This window comes from Felis catus, chromosome A3 (genome assembly GCF_018350175.1).
Source record: "Felis catus isolate Fca126 chromosome A3, F.catus_Fca126_mat1.0, whole genome shotgun sequence".
Classification (NCBI taxonomy): Eukaryota; Metazoa; Chordata; class Mammalia; order Carnivora; family Felidae; genus Felis; species Felis catus.
This window is the reverse complement of record NC_058370.1, coordinates 118486280-118502296: the sequence shown is the minus strand read 5'-3', so window position 1 is coordinate 118502296 and position 16017 is coordinate 118486280. Positions and strand designations below refer to the sequence as shown.

The 16017-nt window shown below is 52.0% G+C and overlaps 3 protein-coding genes across 8 annotated transcripts; 1 reads left to right on the top strand and 2 right to left on the bottom strand.

The window, feature by feature from the left end:
• Window positions 1-829: 829 nt before the first annotated feature.
• Window positions 830-6433, bottom strand: EIF2B4 (eukaryotic translation initiation factor 2B subunit delta). 6 transcript variants are annotated; one of them, XM_006930407.5, is made up of 13 exons: window positions 6291-6433; window positions 5866-5909; window positions 5411-5546; window positions 5008-5214; window positions 4652-4734; window positions 4394-4485; window positions 4044-4158; window positions 3761-3837; window positions 2472-2574; window positions 2102-2229; window positions 1786-1963; window positions 1199-1379; window positions 830-1077 (listed from the first exon to the last, which is right to left on the bottom strand). In XM_006930407.5, the coding sequence occupies exons 1-13, from the start codon at window positions 6319-6321 to the stop codon at window positions 878-880; spliced, it is 1575 nt and encodes a 524-aa protein (XP_006930469.1). In that variant the 5' UTR covers window positions 6322-6433; the 3' UTR covers window positions 830-877. The 6 variants fall into 6 exon arrangements, with proteins under 6 accessions (XP_006930469.1, XP_003984442.1, XP_019683316.1 ...); XM_003984393.6 differs by having other exon boundaries at window positions 5008-5211; XM_019827757.3 differs by lacking the exon at window positions 6291-6433 and having other exon boundaries at window positions 5866-6018.
• A 152-nt stretch (window positions 6434-6585) lies between these two features.
• SNX17 (sorting nexin 17) lies at window positions 6586-12278 on the top strand. Its single transcript, XM_003984385.5, has 15 exons — window positions 6586-6777; window positions 7246-7320; window positions 8334-8451; window positions 8976-9040; window positions 9319-9429; window positions 9536-9626; window positions 9791-9878; window positions 10119-10188; window positions 10473-10565; window positions 10661-10864; window positions 10987-11112; window positions 11276-11353; window positions 11482-11556; window positions 11648-11689; window positions 11783-12278. Exons 1-15 carry the CDS (start codon window positions 6715-6717, stop codon window positions 11894-11896), a joined length of 1413 nt encoding a protein of 470 aa, XP_003984434.1. The 5' UTR covers window positions 6586-6714; the 3' UTR covers window positions 11897-12278.
• Window positions 12279-12384: 106 nt separating this feature from the next.
• On the bottom strand, window positions 12385-15790 carry ZNF513 (zinc finger protein 513). The gene is made up of 4 exons (XM_003984392.5): window positions 15625-15790; window positions 15220-15381; window positions 13651-14238; window positions 12385-13555 (listed from the first exon to the last, which is right to left on the bottom strand). Exons 1-4 carry the CDS (start codon window positions 15677-15679, stop codon window positions 12729-12731), a joined length of 1632 nt encoding a protein of 543 aa, XP_003984441.2. The 5' UTR covers window positions 15680-15790; the 3' UTR covers window positions 12385-12728.
• Between the last annotated feature and the right edge of the window lie 227 nt (window positions 15791-16017).

Genomic DNA, 16017 nt, shown 5'->3' with positions numbered 1-16017 from the left:
AGATATTGTCTGTCTGCCTCCACCATGATGAGTGCCCCTCAATGGCAGACAGCATAAAAGTTAGGGGCACAGTCTCTCCATCCAGAATGCCTGAAATCACAAGCTGCTTTTGTGTTACCCTGGACAGTAGCTTAGCCTCTCTGTGCCTTAGCTATATTGCCTAGGCAGGTAACCTCTCTGTGTCTCAGTTTTCTCACCTGTAAAATTTCTCTTCATAGAGCTATCTTAACCTTCCTAAATGGATCATACAGGATTAGAGCAGTTTCTGACACAGAACAAGTACTCAATGCTGAGAATACGAAATACTTAATATGTAATTATTTAAAATATACTAAAATACTAAAGATAACTCTCTAATCCGTCTTTATATTCCTCCTTATATCTAGTTCAGTGTCTGGCATGTACATGCTTGATAAATGGTTGATGACTTGGATCAGTGTTGGTGTCCATACTGACCTTCACTTTGGCCCCAAACTACTGACCTGGAACTAGTTACTGAAGAGGTTCATAAAGGTCTGAGATTGGTACAGGTCGTAAGAGGGGTTACAGCGGCGCCTGCGTGGTTCAGTTGGTTAAGTGTCCAACTCTTGATTTTGGCTCAAATCATGATCTCAAGGTTCAAGGGATTGAGCCCTGCGTCAGGCTCTGCACTGACAGCATGGAGCCTGCCTGGGATTCTGTCCCCCTCTCTCTCTGCCCCTCCCCCACTCACACACATGCTCTTTCTCTCTCAAAATAAATAAATAAAAGAAAATAAAAGAGGGGTTGAAGAGCCTGGACTTCTCACCTAAGTGATGACGATACTAAAATAGATACAAACGCAGCAAAGTTGCTGAATGTAGGGAGCATGTCATTTATTGACCCTGTGTTCCCCCACTCACTGGTCGCTACTCTTGACTCGTAGAACAACAGGTACAGAACTGCAAGGAATCATTCCCAGCTCCGTGATCACCAGATCCACCAGTTCCGGGGGGGTCACATCATAGACTAGATTCAACAACCGTAGGGACGGGTGGTTCTGCCAGTTAGCCAGGGCCACATGTTCTCCTCGCTCACACAGTAGATCGTCAGGGTCATCTGCAATGGGAGATGTATACATTTATGTCTTTTTAGAGAACAAATCATAGTTCAACCCTCCCTCTCCCTCCCAAGTCTCAAATCTCTAGAATCTTCTCTCCTGCCCTCCTGGGCTCCTTACCTAGCTCATTAGAGACAAAGGCATCAGTCTGCACACGCTCACAGAACTTGTATGTTTCACAGCAGACCAGCACTGGCACATTATGGGCTCGTGCCACCAGGGCCAGCTGGGCTGTCCCTACCCGTGACATCACGGACCCATTGGCCAGGAGTGCATGAGCTCCCAATAGCACCTTAGAAACCTATTTGTTTTGAACAGTGGAGAGGGGGAGAAAAATGTGGTAAGTGATTAATGCGGAAAAAGGTTCCCCACTCCTGCCCAGGACAGCAATATTGAGTCAGTAACAAAACTTAGTAATGTTTCTTCTTGGAAAACATCTGACCATTGAGGCATGCACCTCCCACAGGAAAACGAAACTCCAAAGTTACTTTTGTCCTGATTCTTCTTGGTGGCTGCTAGTTTAATATAATGTTCTTACAACAGCTATACTATTAACATGCTGTAGGTGTTTTTCCTATTAAATATATACAGGGCTATAAAACAGGGCTAGTATTTTTAAATAATTGTCACCCTAGGAAGATGGGATTATGTCTATACAACTACACCCTTTTACCTCCAACTTTGGAGTCCCTTTCATCTGCCCTCACCTCTGGGAGCACATAGGAGGCTGCAGGAATCAGCAGGTAGGAGGCAGGGACCCCAGCACGGACCAGAGAACGTAGTGTGTGCCTTCCCTCCAGCCGTGGCCGGCTGTCCACCACTACCACCCGAAACCGCCGGCCCCTAGCCCAAGCCTCCTGAAGAATTCGTGATACCAGAGATGAGCTGGAGTGAATGGAGAGGAGGATTCAGTTACAGATTTCACTAACAACCAACCACCTCATTCCTAAAGGGCAAAGGGGCACTCCCTTGTTCAGACTGTTTCACTCCCCAATTTTCTCAGTCATAGGGTCTGGACCATACCATCCATACACAAGGATCACATCTCCGGTATTGATCTTCTCATAAGCAAAGCGGGAAATTGCCTGAGCTGCAAGCACAATCTTCTCTTGCACATACCGGTCAATGGCTGCTTGAAGTTCTGACTTGGCCTAAATGGATTAAGATGTTTAGGGAACAAGAAATGGACATTATTTCTTCCTCTGATCATTGTACTAGATGCTTGAATATGTGTATAATGATGGGTTCCAAGGGAGCCCAAGTCAGACAACCCAACCACTTCCTTAACCCTTGACCAGGGCAGAATGACAGCACTGTTCCTCCTGGGAGTCCTGAATGGCTTTCTCAGCTGGACCCTCAGGTGCATGCCTTGCTCATTCCTCATATTCATCACCTCCTCTTCCCGCTTAGAGCTGCTCACACCCGTGATCTCCTTGTTCAGGAACTTGATGGCGTTGTACATGCTTGCTGACAGGGGACGGCACTGAGTCAGGAAGCTACAAAGACAATACCTCACGTTTATGTGACTTTTTACACTTTACATTCATGTTTAAAAAGAAGACAGAAATAGGAATGCAAACTGGGGCAGCTACTCTAGAAAACGGTGTGGAGGTTCCTCAAAAAATTAAAAATAGAACTGCCCTACAACCCAGTAATTGCACTACTAGGTATTTATCCAAGGGATACAGGTATGCTGTTTGGAAGGGATACATGCTCCCCAATGTTTATAGCAGCACTATCCACAATAGCCAAAAAGCCCACATGTCCACTGGTAGGATAAATGGATAAAAAAGATGTGTTACATAAATTCAGTGGAGTATTACTGGGCAATCAAAAAGAATGAAATCTTGCCATTTCCAACTACGTGGATGGAACTAGAGAGTATTATCCTAAGCAAAATTAGTCAGAGACAGACAAATATCATATCACTTCACTCATATGAGGACTTTTAACATACAAAACAGATGAACACAAGGGAAGGGAAGCAAAAAATAATACAAAAACAGGAAGGGGAACAAAATTATCATAAGAGACACTTAGATACAGAGAACAAACAGAAGGTTGCTGGAGGGGTTGTGTGTGGGGGGGGAGTGGGCTAAATGGGTAAGGGGCTTAAGGAATCTACTCCTTGCACCATGTGCTAACTAACTTGGATGTAAATTATAAAAAAATAAATTATAGAAAGAAAAAAAGAAAAGAAAGAGAACAAGAGAAGATATAAAAGAAAAAAAAGCAATAAAAGAAAAAAAGCAATAAAAGAAAAGGGCTTGTCAAGAGGCTTTTGGATGAAAAATAATAATATTGGGACACATGGCTCACTTATTACAATTGTATATGCTTAGGAGACTATGGGCACAGTGTCAGAAATAAGAATTGACCTAAAACATCTCAGATCTGTGGTTACTATTTACGATATACAGCTTTGACAAAACACTCAGAACATTAGACTACTATAGTTCAGAGACCAAAGTGTCACTTTATGTAGTATGTTTTTTCTTCTGTATGTTAACAGAGGTCTTATGTCAAATTCCCACAATTTATTTGGTTTATAACATTCCCTTTGCGATTTACTTTACAAAATAAAGGTTGGACAGAAAAATGAAACGAGGTAAAAGAGCAAGAGAAAAGGTACAAGAAGAGGACTTGGTGACATGGGAGTGGGCTTGTAGTGGTCCTCCTTACCTGAAGTAGGGCTTTAGCTTATTCACTAGGTCCCTTGAGAGTTCTTCATTGGGAGGTGTTGTATAATCCTGAATCACCTACAGGGTACACAGGGTGATCGGCAAAACGTCCCCTAATAAAGGTCTCTGAAGGAGGGGCAGGAGGGGAGGGCAAGCTTCACTGGGGAAAGTGTTCTGAGGATGCAGCCATCCCCTCTGTCCCCCAGAGATTACTTTGGGTGACAGAAGCACACACAGTGTTGGGGAAGGTGGGATTGGGTCCTAGAGGGGACAGGACAACATACCTGCTGCAAGGCACGAAGCAGGGCAATACACCGGGCATTGGAGCCACTGACCAGGCCCTGGGAATACTGCAGGCCGAGTCGCACCATGGCTGGGTGGATCACAGAGGATGGGATGCTGATGGGATGGCGGTGTCACACACTTTGCAAGGGAGCCTGAGCACCTACTGCCCACCTGCCCCTGATAAAAAGGAACTTCCTTCACTAGCACAGACATCTCCATTTCCTCGAGAATTTTGCCTTGTGTGCACGCTTCCTCCCACAGACCCCATCTCAAAGTTTCAGTCACTTTCAATCCTAAGTTACCAAAATTCCTAGAACTTAAAAGTTGTGACAATTTCACAGGATCTTACCTCATATACTGAGTCAAAGAATTCTGTCTGCTATACTGGGGTAGGTGAGAGAAGAGACTGACTTTGGATCCATAATCATTTCGTGTAGGAACCTTGACAAAATAGGGGAACAGGACAGTGGAAAAAAGTAAACAGTGAGGCTACCTTGACCCAAATATCCATTCTTCCCCAGGGTCTCACTTCCACCTGAGGACCTTTTCCCCCTCTTTCCCACCTTCCTTAGGCAATTCCTGGCCACACACCGAGACCACTTCCTACCTGTTGTTGCTCTGGTTTTTTAGCAAGCCTTCTCAGAAGTGTGAGGTCATCAACCTGAGTGTGCTCAGGGAGACGCTTCACTCCTAAAAGATAATGATTATGTCTTCAAGATGCTGTACGTGGTAACGAGAAATCTGCTTTTAAGGAATGAGGCACATCAAGAAAAACTGGACAGGGGGAGGGGTAAAATGGGACAAAAGGATAGAAGAAATAGAGACAGGATGAGGTTGAGAGGAAATTTTTGAGCTCTTGGCCCCAAGGCAAAGAATGGGAGAGGAGAGCTGTCTTACCATGGGGAAGCCTGAGCTAACATAAGAATTCGCATCAACAAAGGTCTTGAAATGAAGGGAAGGTACCTGGGAGGGTTTCTCCAGCTGTACTGGGGCAGGCCCTGGGAGGTGGCCCTCCTTGTTCGCCTTTCCTTGCCTGTTTCAGGGCCCGATCCGCCTCCTGCTTAGCCCGCCGTTCAGCACGAAGTTCGGCTTTACTTCGACCAGTTGGAACTTTCCCCCCAGCAGTGGCCTGCTGACTGCCAGGTCCTGCCGGGTCTTTGGTCGGGCCTACTAAAGATAGAACGAAGAGGTGCCCAAGCCCCAGGCAGGTAGTATCTATCTATGCCGCACCCAGTCAAAGCTCCTGTTTATCTAAACTTTTTCGCTCTTCACTTGCTCAAACCAACTTTGTCTTATCTCCCCCTCTGGTCTCCCACACATCCCTCTACCAGTTCCACACCCCAGACCTTTAAACAAGCTTCGGCACCTTGACACTGGGCTGCAGGTACAGCAGAGCCAGTTTCTGGTTCTGCCCCCTTTTCCTCCTTCCGTTTCTTCTTCTGCTGTTTCTTTTCCTTCCGAAGCTGCAACTTCTCTTCTTGGGTCATCTCCCTTCCCCCTGCCTGAGACGCAGACATAGAATATTGCTCTTCCCCAACAATTCCAAAGATGAAAAAACACTACTGGAGTCTTCCAAGATTCCCATAAAGTAAAGCCCCTAATCCTAACTCTAACCAGCTAGCTGTTACAAGCTTTCATCATAGGGATCGAAGCTTCTCCTTCAGGATCACAGTCTCATACTGTTAGGGGTCGAAGAATTCTGTAAAATCTGGCTTTCCCGAGAAATAGAGTGAAACGCGGACGGAAGCTGGGTTAGAATGAAGCTGACACAGCCTGCTGCGTAGCGCTTGACAGGGGTTTTGGGAGGGCACTCTCACTTACCCCAGGTCGAGTAGAAAGCTCCGCCTTCATCCTAGACCCCGAGTCTGCATCAGAAAACAGGTCACAAAGTGAGCCAGAGAGGGTCCGGGAGGGTTTGGGGGGACCCGTACTCGGCGCGGCTGGCTGCTGGGTCGGCATGAGCAAGGCTCCGCCGCCAGGCGGGAGGCTAGCCAGGGATCCGCGTGGGGACGCAGTGCGCGGCAGGATCAAAAGGAAGGCGGGGGAGGCGGCCGGGAGGGGCCCCTACCCTTCTCGCCAGAGCCAGCCGGTGCGCGGCGCGGGAATGCGCCCCAGGCAGCGCGCACCAGGGCCCGGAGAGGCGCCGGAACGGAACGACAGGACCCAGAGGGACTCAGGGCTCAGTCGCGGGCGTCCAGCGCCCGGAGGCTCGCGTACCTGTTAGTGCGCCCCCGCCCTTCACTCACCCTCGCGAACAGCCACAGCCACGGCAGCCATCACCCTCCGTTCTAGGCTCCGCCCGCCGCGGTCCCTAGGCCTTACAGCGCCACCTGGGCCGACACCCGTGGCGCGCAGCTCCCAGCGGACTACAATCCCCAACGTGCACTGGAGCTCCGCCCCGGGCTACGGGCACCGATGAGGGCCCTCTCACCTCGGGGCGCCCAGTCCTGGCAGTCGGCTCTTGCTCTTTAGACTACAGTTCCCAGCATGCCGGGGGTGCCGCGCCCTAGAGCGGACGTCCCACCACCCTTCCACCTCCGATCCCAGCTCCCCCCCCCCCCCCAAAATGGCGAGTGAGGCAGCGGGGACGCGCTGAGCGGCGGAGGCGAGCGTGTAAAGCCGCTGCAGCCCTGTCAGTCCGGAGCCCGGCTGGGCCCTGCCGCAGGGAACATGCACTTTTCCATTCCTGAAACCGAGTCCCGCAGCGGGGACAGCGGCGGCTCCGCCTACGTGGTGAGGAGCGGCCGGAGCCGGGCCGGGCAGGGGCGGGGATAACGGGCCGGAGCCCTCTCCGAGCGGCCTCTGAGGCCTGGCCGCCACCCTTGGGGCCTGTTCCCAGGCAGCCGACTCCTGACGGCCTCGCTGGGAGCTTATATCCCGTCTCAGATTCGTCCAGAGGTCGCCCCAGCTCCTTCAGGTCTTTTGTTCGCCTGCGTCGCCTCCCCCCTGGCTGGGCCGCGACTGCTCTGGTGGGCGTCACTGGCCTCTTGGGGAGGGAGACTGCGGCACCAGCGCCCCAGTTGCCCTCGGGCTGGTCCTTCTGCTTTGGGACCTGGCCCTGGGGAGAACAGACGAATAAGCCCTCGGAAGATCTCGGTGCGTTACTCAGGCGGAGTTATGCCAGGCAACTTCTGGCCAGGGTTTTCAAGGGGGTCGCCCAGACTGCGACCCTAAAATGCTTGCCTGCTTTTGTGTCCTCAGGCCTATAATATCCACGTGAATGGAGTCCTTCATTGCCGGGTGCGCTACAGCCAGCTCCTGGGGCTGCACGAGCAGGTGGGACCAGCACCCCTGCCTTGAGGCAGCTTTCAGGTCCTTTCCTACAACTGGGCATCAGTGTCTCCGTTTTTCCCCCCTCGTCGCTTCCTCTAGGCCGTGTAGTTCCCCTTTAACTACTGCCACTGGGGAGGATCTGGTGTTTCATCTTATCGATTGACATTTCCGGGGAACTCCCTAAGAAGCTTACTGTCTGTTACTCTAACTGCTCCTCCTTATACTCACATCCGCCTTTTTGCTTCCTTGTGCCCCGTCTTACTTCAGCCTTTGCCTGTGCATGGAAAAACCGACCTCCCCCCTCTGCTGCTGAAGCACATTCCTTCCGTCATCTGAGCTGCAACTTGAAATTCTTTTCCCTGCTCATACAAACCATTCACCAATACCTTCTGTGCTCTTTAACAACTTTCAGTGGGCCTAGCTGTTCAGTTATCCTCATGTATCTGTGACGCAATGTTTCTATGTTCTCCTCACCAGATTGCAAGCTCTTTTCAACTCAGTACAGAGTCCTGATTCCACTGATAACTAACTGTGCAACCCTGACTAAGTTACCTAATTTCTTTGGGCCTTAGTTTCTAAGACTGAAAAATGGAGTTGTTGCTCTGCAAAGTCCCTTTAAGTTCTAAGACATTTTGTGTACATATTTGGCTATATTTAACCAGGCACATAAATTTTCCTTGTAAAGCCCTTTGCTTCTTGTGAGGGTTCAACGAACAGTCTTGCTAAATAATTAGGGGGCTCCCCAGGCCCCAGACCTATACAAACCGCACCCACACTGTGAAGGGGCTGACTTGTACATAGCAAATAGGACACAACTTATATTTAGAACAGAGGAACACAGCTCTGTTGGTATGCTACCTTCACCACAGGAATTATTTCTTGGATGACCAGGCTAAACGGGGGAGCAGGGACTAAGGGAAGGGAAGGGAGACCAACCAAGAGAACATTGTGAGTGTGGATTACCTCTTCTCATTTGCTGTGTTTATGTGAAGGGTTGTATCTCTTTCTCCAAATAGCTTCGGAAGGAGTATGGGGCCAATGTTCTTCCTGCATTTCCCCCAAAGAAGCTTTTCTCTCTGACACCTGCTGAGGTAGAACAGAGGAGAGAGCAGTTAGAGAAGTACATGCAAGCCGGTGAGTGGTTGGAGGGAACTTTAAGCTAACAGTTGAGAACTATGGGAAGAGACTCAAAACAGCTGGTTCTGTAGACTGTCCTGAATTACTTTCTGGATCTGGGGAGCCTTTTGTTTCATCTGTTACTTAATTAAGAAAAGTAAATAGCATACAAGGATGTTGTAGGTATTAACAAAGCAATTTGGTCAATATACTAATACAGTTTGGAAATACTAACATAATGTTAAATAGTCTTAAAGCAGTTCAGATTGGTGGGGAGAGCTTAATTTGTATCTGACACGCTTTAGATTAACATCATTGTTATTTCCCTAGTTCTATAGACTGGACTCAACTAGATGGCAGCCAAGGGTGGGGCAGGTGAAGAATTTATGCAAACAGTGAGTGAGGTGAGGCCAGCTGGGGGATGTGACAGGCCATCACCAGCCCAGGAAATGGGGTAGGGGGGAAACCTACCAAAAAAAGAACTGGGGGGAGTCAAGAGGGAGCCCAAAGTTACTGCAACATCGTCTTCTTGTCCCCCACAGTTCGGCAAGACCCGCTGCTTGGGAGCAGTGAGACCTTCAATAGCTTTCTGCGTCGGGCACAACAGGTGAGGCTCTGGGTGCCACCAAGATTTAAGGGAAGGACTTTTCTGTAGGACCATGTCATTTTAAGGCAGTGGCTACAAGAGTCATCCAGGCACCTTTTTTTATGAGGTAGGGCTTCTGCTGTACTAATGAAATCAAGGAAACTCAGCCTGTAATTAAGCAACTGAGAATAAAGATGCTAGAAGGATCTAGAAGTAGAGAGTTTAGGATGGGTCAGAGCTAGACACTGGGCAGGTATTAACAAGGCAGTGCCTCCATTCTCATGTATATTCACGACCAGGAGACACAGCAGGTCCCCACAGAGGAAGTTTCCTTGGAAGTGCTGCTCAGCAACGGGCAGAAAGTTCTCGTCAATGTGCTAACTTCAGATCAGACTGAAGATGTCCTAGAGGTGAGGCACTTGTGCTGCCCCTCCTCCCCGGCACCTCAGGGTCCCAGGTTTCGGGGTGATTGGAACCAGCCAGTATGATGAGCTGTACTTCCTTCCCTCTCCCAAGGCTGTGGCTGCAAAGCTGGATCTTCCAGATGACTTGATCGGATACTTCAGTCTCTTTCTAGTTCGAGAGAAAGAGGATGGAACCTTTTCTTGTGAGTTTCTGTGGACTTGACTGCTTCCCTGTGCATCTAGTAGTGAATTTGCCCCCCTAATTCCTCCCAGAATGTAACATTTCCTTACAGTTTCTCTCTTGGCTTTTCTCCCCTTGAGTCTCATGGCATTTTCTTTCTTTTTTCTTTTTTTTTTAAACCCACAGTCGTACGGAAGTTGCAAGAGTTTGAGCTGCCTTATGTATCTGTCACCAGTCTTCGGAGTCAAGAGTATAAGATTGTGCTAAGGAAGAGGTCAGGGCTGGGTTTGGAGGAGGGGGAAGGGTGCTGGATTAGATTACTGGGCCATGTACTGAGATAGAATAACCTGGACAAGGGAGTAGCGTTGGGTGTTTTCTACCAGGCCTTCCTAGCTTCCTCCCACTGTACCACCATTTGCCCACAAATTCCAGATTGCTTCTGTTTTCTATTCTACCTCTCTTGCCTTACCCCAGCTTAGCCCCATTATCCCCTTTCCACCCCTTGGCTTCACAGTTACTGGGACTCTGCCTATGACGACGATGTCATGGAGAACCGGGTTGGCCTGAACCTGCTTTATGCTCAGGTGAGCTTGGAGCTGCCTCAGAACCCTTCCCCCGAAATGAATACTGGTGTCTCATTCTGCCAAGAAAACTTCGTGTCTTTACTCCCAGTTCACAGGGAAGTTCTTAGAATACTATCAGGGCACCTGGCACAATCTAGTCTCCTTATTTTGTAAGCTGATATAGTCAAGGACTCACTGCAAAGAGGTCACTGCTAAGGGTCAGGATGGACAGAAGTAATTGGGACACTTTCCTTGGACCTTTGATTGGGAGCCCCGAACCCCCCCACCCCTTGTCTCTACTATAGACGGTATCAGACATTGAGCGTGGGTGGATTCTGGTCACCAAGGAGCAGCACCGGCAGCTCAAATCTCTGCAAGAGAAGGTCTCCAAGAAGGAGGTAAGCCTGCTTCCCTGTTTTATTTCAAGGGGGGTTGTTTTCTGACTCACCCCACTTCCCTTCCTGACCTGCCCCCTGTGGTGACTGGGTTTCAGTTCCTGCGGCTGGCTCAGACACTGCGGCACTATGGCTACTTGCGCTTCGATGCCTGTGTGGCTGACTTCCCAGAGAAGGACTGTCCCGTGGTAGTGAGTGCAGGCAACAGTGAGCTTAGCCTCCAGCTCCGCCTGCCTGGCCAGCAACTCCGAGAAGGCTCCTTCCGGGTCACCCGCATGCGGTGCTGGCGGGTCACCTCCTCTGTGAGTTGGGGTAGGCCTTTGAGATGGTGCTCTGGCAAGCCTTGAGCTTCAGGAATGGGTGGGTCAAGGACGGAGGCAGACTGGTCAGAATGATCTCAGCCTAACTCCCCTTTCTCTCCCAGGTGCCACTGCCCAGTGGAGGCACAAGCAGCCCAGGCCGGGGCCGGGGTGAGGTGCGCCTGGAACTGGCTTTTGAATACCTCATGAGCAAGGACCGGCTACAGTGGGTCACCATCACCAGCCCCCAGGTGTGAGCCCACCCTCATGCCTCCTCTGGAGCCCATTGCACCGCTCTCTTAAATACCCAAGTCTAGGGCTTCCAGGACTCCATGTGAGTGGGAGCCCTTGTCTTAGGGGTGCTGGGCTCAGGATGACCACTCTAGTCAGGCTGAGCTCTCTTCTTGCCCTCAGGCTATCATGATGAGTATCTGCTTGCAGTCTATGGTAGATGAACTGATGGTGAAGAAATCTGGTGGCAGCATCAGGAAGGTAAGCGAGAGGTGTGGACCAAGCAGCTGAGTGGTTGTGTTCTCCCTGCCTTTTGTCCTAGGTGGGAGGGAGGGGAAGTGATGGGGATTCCGAAGGGATTCTGCCCTTATCAGCGTCTCCATCCCCAGATGCTGCGTCGGCGAGTAGGGGGCACTCTGAGACGCTCAGACAGCCAGCAAGCAGTGAAGTCCCCACCCCTGCTTGTAAGTATTACTTTCTGATCAGTACCCCACCTCCTAGCCTTGCCATACCTCCCCAGTGAGCTCTCTGACACCTCTGCCTCCTCTTCCCCAGGAGTCACCTGATGCCAGCCGGGAGTCCATGGTCAAACTCTCAGTGAGTTTCCCATGAGGGTTGGTGAGGTTGGTGTTGGTAGGGGAACCTCAGGGAGGCTTGAGCCCTCTGACGCCAACCCTGCCTTTGTTACAGAGCAAGCTGAGTGCCGTGAGCTTGCGGGGGATTGGCAGTCCCAGCACAGATGCCAGTGCCAGTGATGTCCACGGCAATTTTGCCTTCGAGGGCATTGGAGATGAGGATCTGTGATCTCCAGTGCTCAGATGTCTGCCCTCTGCCCCGGAGGAATGTTCAGAAACTTGCCCTGTGCCTGTATCCCCCAAGCCAGGGGGTCTCTTCCTTCCTTCCCTTCTCTCGGCCAGGGGCTTCCTAACCCACCTTCCTTTCCACTCCCCGGGCTGGCTGCACAAAGGATTGTTCTCTCTTTTCAAAGCCGGCCCTTAATGCCAAATTAGCATTTAGTATTTTGCACAAAGTCCAAGGGACCATGGCTACCTGCCTTGGGGAAGAACTACATCTTCCCCTGGGGCTGCTTCTGGCTTCTCGGGGCCATGGGCCAAGGGGATGGGCAGAGGTCTGTGTATCATCTGGCCCAGCTCCCCATCATTAAACTCAGCCTGATTGCTGCCTACCTCTGTTTCCCTTCACTGCCCCTGCTCCCCCATCACAGCACAGACTGCTGTGCTAAGGGTGAGGCGGAGCTGTGCTTGCCACTGCCAACTCAGCATAGACATGGCTTTGTTAGTGTTTCCTTTATTATAAAGCACTGAAATAAGTTAAATAAACAGGTGGGAGGCTGGGCAGTCCCCCAGCCAGTTCCTCTACTGCCCCTGGGAGCAGTGGAGGTAAATACGGGGCCCTTCTCACTGAGCTCATGAAGTGCATCAGTCAAGGCAAGGCCCCCTGGTCCATATGGGCCCCCCGCCCACAGGGTTTGGGCTGGTCCATATAGCGCCTAGGTTAGTCTGTGGAGCCCCTGGCCAGCGGGGGAGGAAGTAGAAGGTGGCTTCTGGTCCATCTGTATAAAACGTACAGGACAGTCAGGGCTAATCCGTAGGGCCCTGAGGGAGAAGGACCTGGTTCAGGGTGAGTCTGTATGGAGAGCCCGGCTACCAGCGGCACTCAAAGCTGTCGGACCCCGAGGGCTCAACACAGAGGAGGGGCTGTGTGGTGGGGCCCAGCCCTCGGAGGCAGAGAGGCCAGGCCCTCCTGCCCCACCATGGCCATGCACCTTCTGGTGGCGTTTGTAGTTGTCCCAGTGGCCTGTGGTGTAGGCGCAGGTGGCACAGCGGAAGGGCTTCTCGCCTGTGTGCCGCAGCATGTGGCGTTTGAGGTTCATGCTCTGATTGCAGCTGTAGTTGCAAAGGCTACACCGAAAAGGTTTGTCCCCAGAGTGGATGCGACCGTGACGCTTGAGGTTGGCCAGGTTGCCACAGGCATAAGGGCAGAGGGGGCACTTGTAGGGCTTCTCTCCCGTGTGGACGCGCTGGTGCCGTTTCAGATTATCCAGATGAGCAGAGGCATAGGGACAGCGGGCACAGCGAAAGGGCTTCTCGCCACTGTGCGTCTTCATATGCCGGGCCAGGTGGTTGGGATAATGAGTGGCAAAGGGGCAGAGGCTACAGGCAAAGCCTTTGTCACTGGGGCCCTGGGGCCCCCCACTGGCACCCCCTCCAGCCTCTCCTCGCATGCAGCGCCCACACATGGCAGCTCCCAGCCGACCACCCTCCCCCTCCTCCAGCTCTCGTCCACAGTTCCGGCAGGTCCAAGGGAACAGCAGCTCTGGCAGTGGTTCTGATCCAGTCCCACAAAGACCCTCTCCTTCACCCCGCAGCTGCCCACAGTCTGGCAGGAAACTGGCACCACCTGGTGGCACATGGAGGCTCAAATCTGGAAGCAGCAGAGCATCTGTGGGGACAATGAGGCCTGGTGTATGAATCCAACCAAGTATCCCTAAAGCCACCCACCCATGTCCCAGGTTCTTTTGGTCTCTGGCTTTTTACCTTCAGGTCGCCGGGGCACTGCCCCCTCCTGCTCTGTGGGACTGGGAGGCCGGGTTGGACGTGGAGCACAGCAGCGGAAGCCACAGGTCGGGCAGGGAGGAGTGGGGGGCCCCGCGTGGGTGCGCTGATGCCGCCTCAGGTTGCCCAGGCTGCTGCAGGCAAAGGGGCAGTGGGGACAGCGGTAGGGCTTCTCGCCAGTGTGGGTGCGGGTATGTCGCGTCAGGTTGACGAGCTGGGCTGAGGCGTAGGGGCAGCGGCCACAGCGGAACGGCTTCTCCCCGCTGTGTGTCTGCATGTGCCGCTTCAGGTGGCTCGAGTAGTGGGACACGAAGGCGCAGAGGCGGCATGAGTATAATAGCCGTGGGGGCAGCGGGGGCCCCCCACCCGGCCCTCCTGCCCCACAACACGGCCCCTCACCTGTCGGCCCCCCACACAGCTGGCAGGCTGGGCCTGGCCTCTCACCCCTGGCCTCCCCTGGACCCCTGGCTGGCTCCTCAACTTCACTCTCAGCACTTAGTGGCCGGCCGCCCCCAGACTCGTCATCGCTCAGCCCATAGGGAAGCCCAGGCCTGGCCCCCAGAGAGTCTCCTGGTAAGACAAACATGAGAAGAAACATCAACATGGAGTACAATCAGGCTCCAAACTTGCTTTCTCACTGGTGTCTCCCCACTTGTTTGGCCCCACTCTTCACTTCAGTGATCCTGAAAATTCAATGTGAATGATCTGCTTCTGAGCCTGGACTAACCTAGTGATGACAGCTGTACCTAATTCCACTGCATGGAAAAGGATCAAAGGCTCACAGTGGACCACAGACTGAAATGAAGAATGTAATTAGGTGATTCTTGGGATAAAAAAAAAAGTAAGAGTACACAAGGCAGAGGCCTGACATCTTATTCTAAGCTCTGTTTTAGTAAGGTCCTTTTTAGTACAGAGCTGATTATAAAATAAAAACTCAAGAGTGAAGCAAAATCTGGAGAGAAGTGAAAACAAAATAATGTCCCTAAAGGATGAATTATTTTTTACACGGATTCCCCTCAATGACGTTCAGAAACATCCTTAGTATAGGTAGCATTAAGTGGGTAAGTGGTGCAGCAAATTAGGGTGGAGTGATGTTAACATCACAGGGGAAAGGAATGTGCAAGAATACTTGAGGATAGAGACCCAAACCTCAATACAAAACGTTTATGCTGCAGGTGAAAGGAGTTAGATTAGACATAACTTAATTTGAAATAAGTTGTTTTGCTGAACCTTTTCAAGTGAACTTCACATAAGGAATGTGCTAGGCAGAAGGACAAGGTTATTAAAAGGGCATTAACTTTAACCAGTTGCTCTGTCATCCACTGTGCTATTCATGCCGCCTTTGGACCAGGCCCCAAAACTTCACCTCAACAAAGTGATGGAGCTCATAGAACAACTGGGCAAATGAAATCCAGCTCAAATCTAAACTAAATCATCCCTGGGTTGTGGCACTGTTTCGAGTTTAGCTCACTGGCACTAAATCCTAACCTGGATCCTGAAGGGCCGAGGTTCCAGCGGTCACTAATCTTTAATCAAGTCCCTCAAACCCACCTTCAGAGTCTCTCTCGAAGCCCATGAGCTGGTCGCTGTTGCCGTCACCTTCCTCCTCTTCCTCTTCCTCTTCCTCCTCAAACTCCAGATCCTGGCCTAGTAGCAAGTCACTCTCCAATACCAGGGCCCCGGGTCCTTCGTCGAGGGAGTCTTCGGTATCCACTGAAGAGGGGAGGGGGCTTGTAGATTCTCCCTCAGGAACCGTGCCCATCATCCGCACCCCGGGAGCTAGCCCTGGCAGCCCGTACTTCCCGTACTCTCAGACCCTCTCGGGTTCTCTTAGTAGAAGCTAGGAGTCCAGATCGCCCACCCCATCCCTCAGGAGTCCCCCTCTACCCCGACCTGAACCCACTCCACTGACCCCACCCCCGTTCCTCCCCCCCCTTGCGGCCCCTGACCCCTGACCTTTGACCCCCTCGCATTTCACGGGCTGCGGGTGGCTCTGCTTCCTTCGGGGCATCGTGACCGGCTCCAGCCCGACGCGCCTCCGGCCTGCGGCCGCCCGGCCCCGCCCCTCCCAGTCCGGCCCGCCCGCCCTTCCTTTCAGGGCCCGCGGGCCGCCCCCATGCAGCGGCGCGGGCCCCGGGCAGCCCCCGGCCCTGGCCCCGGCGCCCAGCTCAGGCCGCTCCCGCCGCCGCCGCCGCGTCCATTCATGGAGCCCCCTACCCCCCCCCCCCCTACGGAGACCAGCTGGTACCTCCGTCCTCGCTTCCGCTTCCGCTGCCGCAGAGTCACACGGGACGCGTAGTCCGTGGAAAGCAGAAGCGGCGAAAACGTCCACAGCGTGACCAGGAAGTG